The following is an 8,701-nucleotide window of genomic DNA, read 5'->3' on the forward strand; positions in this document are numbered from 1 at the left end:
TCTTACTGGATTATTAGCAACTTTCTTTCCAAAGTTAACTGTAGCCCTACCAACACTTTTAAAGAAATCTTTAAGTCCTTCTGCTTCTATTGTTGCATCAGATACTGTCATTGATTTTTTCCTTCTACATAAAACACAATTACCTTTTATCATTTTAGTACCTTTTGAAGTGATAGCTCCTCTTATATTAACAGTACCACTATAATGTCTACCTCCAACACAATATGAATTAGTGTTGAACTTATTTAAAAGACTCATTTCTATATATAAAAAATAATGGAAGTTGAAAAGTATAATCCCTTTGTTATTATTAAACCCAAGCCTAGGTCTAAGCACAAGGTTAGACCTTAGCCCAAGGTTAAGCTTGAAGCTAGAGGCTTGGCTCTAGAGAATAAAAAGAAATTAGACATTATTTATGCTAAAGGTTTTGTTAATACTAATAAGAAATAGTTGGGTGTTAACAAGAGTAACAAGAGTAACAATTAGAGCTGACTAGCTATAAGTATAAGTATAAGTATATGGTTATGTATATAATTATAACAATAACTATATTATACTATAATTATAAATTATCGCTAGAGTTATATCTAAAATTATAATTATCGCTAGAGTTATATCTAAATTATAATTATATCTTTGACTTAAATTATATCTATGATATTATGTCTACCATCTTATTACCATCACTTTTCACACTAATAACCTTTCTAGTTAGTACTAAGGCATGAAATATAACATCTGCAACTGCAGCACTAAATTTAAAATTAAGTTGTATTGGTTGTGGACCTATATGATCCCTTTGATATCTAGTATCGAATACATATATTCTATAATTAGTGTTGAATGTTCTATGATTTATATACGGTTTTATATTATGTGGTAGCCCATTATAATCTTTATTAAAGCTAACAATCTCTTTAAAAGCCTCATTATAATTATTGGTACCATAATTAATATTCATTCTATCCTCAGGATAAAACTCACTACCAATCTTACAATAACATTCAGTAACATTCATTATATCAAATGTACTTGCATCATGAGTTTGCTCATTACCATTATTATTTTCAAAACCAACTATAATATATTGTGGTCTTTCCATACCACTTTCCATACCTAGATCAAACAAGTTAGTAGCATTGGGTACATTCTTATAAAATGTCTTTCTTTCATAATAACTAGTCTACATTATTCTTTTTATTTAATCCTTTCTGCACAATAATTCTATTATCATTACTAGGATCAATACTAGGCACACACCATGATATATCTCTAATTTCTATATTACCATCATTAGCAACTGCACCAGGATTAGCATTAACTCTATATAGAGCTCTATCATTATTATTTCTTTTTAATAATAGTTTAAATCCTAAACCATATATAATCATTTACGAAACCAAATAGATCACTCATCTTAATCATCATATACATATGACCTCGTTGTGCAGCAATATGGTCACCTTTAAGTTGACTATCTCTATTGCCCTGATTTCTAACAAAACCACTCTCATATTCATCATCAGTACTAGTTAATAACTTATACATCAATAGATTAGGATGACAATGATCTATATATTCAATAGTCCTACCACCACTAGTTTCAAGCTTAATTGAACAAAACAATGCCATCATACCATAATTAACTAATCTGATATTAGCATCATTAGCAAATACACCACCAGCATCATCTGATACAACAAACTCTATCTCTAGATATGAATCATGTATATTTAAGTGACTCTCTTCTCTATTGAGTATGATATTAATATTGGTATTAACCGTATTCATTGTTGCTAGATTATTAGGTTTATATTTTATAATCTTACTTTTATGTATATCAATATTATAACCATAAGTTGTATCCAAATTAAAATCCATTTTTATTAGATAAAAAATGACAGACAACTTGATCACCGGAGGTGCAACTTCGTTGATTTTATATGAACTACAAAATATACACGAAGCTTTAACTAAAACTAAAGAAGAGCATACACTTAACTTTAGAATGATAAAACCAACAGAAAAGTTTAACTTTAGTGAACCTATACTTAATACAACGAAATTAGGTTTAATTAGATTATCTGTTTATAATTCGGTGTTTAATGTGAATAGGAGAAATAATCAATTCTTATATGCTAGTACTGTTATAGAAGATGATGAAGCTTTACCTCGGGCTCTTAGCTCTAACCCTAACCTTAACCCTATCTCTACCTCAATCCCAAACATTACATCTATACTTAATCATAATTATAAAGGAATCCCGTTGCTATATTCAACTATTACACCGGGAGCATATGATTTAACTGACATAGCAGAATTAATAAAAGAAACTGATGGTAATGTTATAATAGAACCTGATAAGAATACGATGAAATGTTTAATGGAATTAAAACAAGGAGCACTCAGCTTTGATATAGAAAACTCACTAGCCTCATTACTAGGATTTAGAAAAATAATTTATAAAAAAGGTAGATATAAATCTCAGAAAATTATTGATATTATGGGTTTTAGTACTATTAACATTCATTGTAATGTGATATCTGGAGCTAAAGATAATGGTAAAGATAAAGATATATTATATACCTTTAATCTAACAGAACCACCAGGTTACTTGATAAATATTATACCAACTAATATCTTGTATCAAATTGTAACTGAAGATAGAATAGAATATATTGAGTTTCTTATTAAAGATGAGCATGGAAGACCTATAGACTTTAATGGTGATGTATTAAGTTTTACTTTACATCTGTGTTAACACAGCAACTTCGTTGATCTAGTTTAGCCTTTATCTTTATGACTTAACTTAAACTACAAAACTCTCCGATCCCAATTAATTCTTAGTTTACCATTAATATTTTTATTTTTAGTTATATCAATGACAATATAATTATAAGGCTCTTTCCATACCTTATTACATATATTAGCAAAATCATTATAACTAAGTTCAACATTATTAACGAAATCTTGATATATCGATGCTGGGACTTTACCTCTCTGTTCAAATAAAATAAATAGATTACAGTTCTCTCTAACACTCTGCCTATCCAGAGAGAACAGGTTTTGATTAAGATATATCATATTGCAATTATTATGTCTACCTCTACAAAAGTATTCATTAATAACTGGTTCTTTGGCTCTAACATCATCGAATATCATTAGTTTCTTTAAGTCTTTGGGTAGTTTATCGGGAGATGGTAAATCTTTTATATCTTTAATAACTTCAACATCTGCTTTGGGGTTTATTCTTTCTATACCATGGTACTGATCGCCAGTAGGTCCAATGATGTATAGCTTATCAAAGTATATACTAGCTAGAATTAGTTTTTTCAACAAGAATGTCTTACCACATTAACTAGGACCAGATATTATACATCTAAAGTTAGCTGGGAATGCGGCTTCAGTAATTATATCATCATCATTTAACCATGAATATAGATCATCATTTATGTTTACAGAGATCGGTGAAACCGCTTCGCGGAGACTGTTAGTAGGACTATGGGACTTCGTCCATGTTTCACCATTGTTATTAGGTTTAAACTTTTGATGGGACTTCGTCCATGCTTCGCCATGAGGCTTCACCCATCCGGGAACCGGTTCCACCGATGTTTCACCTTGTTTTTCATCCAATGTATATAAAAAATTATCATTATCATTATCATCTTTATCATTATCATTATCATTAGCATTATCATTATCATTAACATTATCATTAACATTAACATTAAATTATCATTATCATTAACATTACAACTTAAACAAAAACACTCATTATATATTCCTGGATATTTACATTGATTAACTAGAATATTCAAAGCACTTTTAATTCTAAATCCTCTATCAATAAGATAGATCATATATAAACAATAAGCCCCACAATAAGATTCATCATATTGTTGTATTCTTTCATTGGAGCCTAGATCAACATATTCTTCTAAAAATAAAGGTGGAGTTTCTACAACAAAACTATCAAAGTAATAGACAGGACCATCGGTGTAACCGCTTCGCTGATCTTCTCATAACTAAAACCCAATGTGTACCTTCAGTTGGATGTAGATTTACAATAATGTTGAAGTTAGGATCCCCGATACTATCTGGAGTTTGATCTCTCATTACAATCTCAATTGGTGTTAGACTTATATCTTTACCTATATCTTTTATTCTAATATCACTCATAGCATTATTATCAATATTAAATTTAATATTGAATTCCTCAAAAGTTAGGATGAGCATTTTTATATATATAAATTTATTAAATCTAAGTCTAATTATAAGTCTAAGTCTAAATCTAAATCAGATCTATATTTTTTATATAAAAATGGAAACAGGTAGTGCAGTTTTTATTTTTATTATTATAATTGGAATTTGTTGTATAATATATGATTCAAGACCAAGTAAATATACAAAACTGGAAGAAAGCTTTGGTGGATTTATGAATAGGAGTCTAGTTAGATTTGAATATGAAAAGTCACCATTACATACTATTGTTTATGGTGGAACTGGTACAGGCAAAACATATTTTATTAGACAATATTTAAAATTATACTCAGTCCAAAATCAAGATCGAGATCAAGTTCAAGATCAAGATTAAGTTCAAGTTCAAGATCTGCGAAGCAGTTTCAATGATCAAGATCAAGCTAAAATTATAGTTTTAGTGTGTAAAGATGACAGAGACTGGATAGATCCTGAGTCTAATAAGTTTTATACTGGGTTTAATAAATGTGATATAAATATGATCACAAAAAATAATATGCATAAATTTCAAAATTGTGTAATAGTACTTGATGATATGGGTGATAGGTTAAATAAGGATATAGGTTATTATTTTACTGAAGGTAGACATTATAATATTCAAATGATTGTAATGTGTCATAAACCAGCTCAAATAATTAATACAGCAAGAATGAGTTGTGATACTATTTATTTAACAACTTATAATGGACCTGACCTATTTAAAAACTTTAATGAGATATATAAATGTTAACATGACTTCAATAAAAATAATTAGTGAATTAAATAGTAACTATTATAATTATACAGATGGAATGTCAGATGAACTTCGTTATGGTATAATTAAATATAATAAAAGGGAAAATACTTTTATTATTATTAGTAGTAATAGAACAATGATATATGATTCAAGAGTTGGTTTCCTTGATTTAAAAGCTCTTAGTTTAAAAGATGATTTAGAAAGAGAAGACATAAATAAACCTATAGCATATATGAAACCACTAATGATTAATGCAACAGATAGAAATGTTATTAATCATGATAATTATCAGTTTTATTTTAATAAAGTTCTTACTTTAAATAATATTAAAATACAGAATGATGTTCTAACTAAAGAAATGATTATGGGAAAGGGTATGAAAATTTTATCAAATATTGGTGGAATTATAGGCACAGGTTTAATTATATTTAGTTATATTTATCCCGATTCAATATCAAGAAATGCTGGAACTGTAGCAATGGGAGCAAGCACAATGTTGAGTAAAGTAAATACATTAGTTAATGTTGGATATGGAGAAGAGTTGGAAGGTGAAACACGAAGCAGTTTGGTAATCCATGAACAAAGTTCGTATACTGATCAGTGTAACTGTGACTTTGTCAATGAAGAGATGGGAATTTTGAATAGAAAGGGAGGAAGGTTTTTAAACAAACTATATATAAATAATGAAGAATTTAGAGAAGAGATTATAAATTTAGTTAAAGATAAAGAATTAGACCTTGATTTGATCTTAGATAAGAGATGTAAAACTAATAAACTCAATACTTTAGGAAATAAATATTTAGCAGAGTGTATCACATCTAAAGATAATACTAAAGATTTAATTGAAATTTTGGCTAAATATTATCAGAGACATTAAAGTTTACCTATTATAAATGCTTTTACAATGTTTAGAGTGTAACTATAAATGTGGAAACATTGCTGTTTTAAAATATCATTATGAATCATTTCATAAAGATAAAACTGATAAATGTATGTGTGGTAATATAATATTAAGTGGTATTTGTGCTAATGATTTTTCCCCATGGGGTTGTTCTTTAAAAAATGAATCTAATTCTAGTTCTAATTCTATTTCTAGTTCTAACCGTAGTTCTAATTCTAGTTCTAACCCTAGTTCTAGTTCTGGTTCTGGTTCTATCTATGACTATAACTCTAACTCAGATCCTAACCTTATCCCTAACCCTAGCTCAGAAGTATTAACTAGATGTTGTAATAAGTGTAATTATATAAAACCACTAAATAATTTTGATGAGGATACATGAGTATACATGTAGAAGTTGTACTTCAGCTAAAGTTAATTGTCCATATTGTACTTCTGTTGTGAGGTATGATGGGATACGGGCTCATGTAAAGAAACAACATCCAGATATAGAATTGACTAGAGGATTTAGTAGAAATCTGCAAAGCACGTTCCCTGATATAACTGATCGGTGTAACCGCTTCGCGGATAAAACAATTAATCCTAGTTGGCAAAGTCCTAGAGCTGTAAGTCCTTTAGTTATTAACCAAACAGAGGATCTGCGAATTTGCAAAACAACTCCGTTGAGCAGTTTCACTGATAGTTGTTCATGTAAATACTATAATTTTGTATCCTTTCTTATTAATAATGGAATAAATATAGAAAAAATAAAAGAAAATATAAATTTGTTGAAAAGTATAGATAATTTGAAATAAAAAGTATAAAAAAATAAAAAAATAACAAAGAGGGAATCACTCTTTGAGAGCGAAAAAGAGCGATCTTTTCTACTGGGGATCACTCCGAATAAGAGTGAATCACTCTTTAAGAGTGAAATATAAATTTTGCTTTGATTTTTTGATTTTTTGTTTTTATTTTTGATTTTAATTGATTTTTTAATTGAATTTCGAGCTAATATATAGTAGTGGATAAAACAAGGGATTCAACAAACAGTAAAATTTGGCCCGATTCGACATGCGCGATTAGCGTTAGGAGAAAGGGACAAATTTTGCTGGTGGTTGAATCCCTTATTTTATCCACTACTTCTATGTTTTAGTAATGCAGACTTAACACCTAAATTGATAATGATTTTTGCTATTTTTTTTACTTTGTTTGAAATTGTATCGTTTATTTTCTCAGTTTTATAATAGGAGTCAATGAAATTTTTGGCTTGACTATGGTTTAAAAGACAGATTATAGAGAGCAGGAATTTGTTTTGATGATATTAATATTACGAATTTTAATGATATTAATATTGCTTGACAGTGGTTTGCTGGAATGATTACAGAGACAAAGAAGTTATTGGAGATATTAATATCCGTAATTTTTAGCAACTTTTATTTAATTTGCATTTTTTCAGTTATTTTAAAAAAATCTTTTATTTTTTGCATGTTTCTTCCTTTAGGGGAGATGCAACTTTTTTGGGACTTGAATGTAGTAATGGCACGAAATCCTGGGGATTGCCAAATAAATTTGCAATTTTGTTATATTAGAGTTCTTCGATCTTAAGGGAAAGTAAAACTTTTTTAGGGCTTGAACTGGATAAATTATGGGCTACTGGACATACTGTAAAGACGAATGATTGGCTTTGATGATGTTAATTTCCAGAACTTTATCAACTTTCAATCATATTGCCAATTTTTCTTGTTTCAAATGGTTTGATATTTTACCGCATTTTTTTATCTTTAGGAGCCGATGAATTTATCTGCTCTAGTTTGTCTTATCTGAAAATAGAATGGTGAAGACTGAATTGAGATTTTTTGCAACCTGTCCTGGCTATGAAGTTTATAAGGATAAAATGTGCAACATTGACCAAAGTGGAATTTTGGTGTGAGTGAGTACATTCTGGCCCTGACTGGCAATATGCATGTAGTGAATCTGTTGAAGTAACTTGAACGTTTATTCAGGAATGGGGCGAAGAATGGCAACTTGCTAAGCTGTACCTCAAATTCGGTTATCTCTTCTTAAGTTGCCAAGTGAGCTGTTCTTATCTGGAGTCTCAGATAGAGATGATGGAGTTTGATGAATCCAGCAAACCATATGCCCTATTTGCCAACACAAAATTGTATCGTGCTCAGTTGCATGTGCTGAATGACATGAAACGAAAGCCGTCATCTGTTGCAAATGGAACTGAAGCCAATGAATGGCATTCTCGTTTGACTACTCTCTATGAGCAATACATTGAACACCTAGAAGCGTGTGCTGATAAAGTATGATTCTAAAGATATTTTACTTCGCCTTTTGATTGATGTGCTTATTTTATTGTGTTATTTGTCTTTAAATAATTGAATTGACAGTTTTGGATCTGAAGTTTTTTATAGCTGCGAAGCTGTAAGCTGAGCGTAGCTATATTGCGGTGCTCTTGGTTTTTTTACGACTCGAAGAGGAGTATTGGTTTTCTTAAGGTTTTTTTTTACCGGAAGTACTATTCGTTCAGACGATGTTTTGACCTAAAAGCGAAAGCGAGTAAAATTGCAGTGTGAACTAATTTTTTCTGAGCGAGAGAAGTTTTTTGATCATGCGCTGCGTTTAGTGAATGACTTTTTGACATTGAAAAGTAGTTTTTGACTGAATGGCACATATAGATAACCGTTTTTAGCCGTTTTTTCGTCAAAGAGGCCTAGTTTTTTTGCTTGTCTTGTTATTTGGTTTTTTGTAGGAATAATTTTTAATCGATGCTATGTTGAAATGTAAACCCGGGAAATTGTTAGCACAGTATTTTGCATAGCCTGAAA

General features: G+C 29.7%; 1 protein-coding gene across 1 annotated transcript in view; it reads left to right on the forward strand.

Moving 5' to 3' along the window:
* Positions 1 to 8,276, forward strand: part of LOC142335194 (uncharacterized) — a 53,885-nt gene extending 45,609 nt beyond the window's left edge. Inside the window, exon 5 of the mRNA XM_075383579.1 lies at positions 7,874 to 8,276. Coding sequence (XP_075239694.1) covers positions 7,874 to 8,182 — 309 coding nt within the window. The 3' untranslated portion in view covers positions 8,183 to 8,276. The remainder of the gene's footprint in view (positions 1 to 7,873) is intronic.
* The last annotated feature ends 425 nt before the right edge of the window (positions 8,277 to 8,701 follow it).

This window comes from Convolutriloba macropyga, chromosome 2 (assembly GCF_964194025.1).
Source record: "Convolutriloba macropyga chromosome 2, txConMacr16.3, whole genome shotgun sequence".
Taxonomy (NCBI): Eukaryota; Metazoa; Xenacoelomorpha; order Acoela; family Convolutidae; genus Convolutriloba; species Convolutriloba macropyga.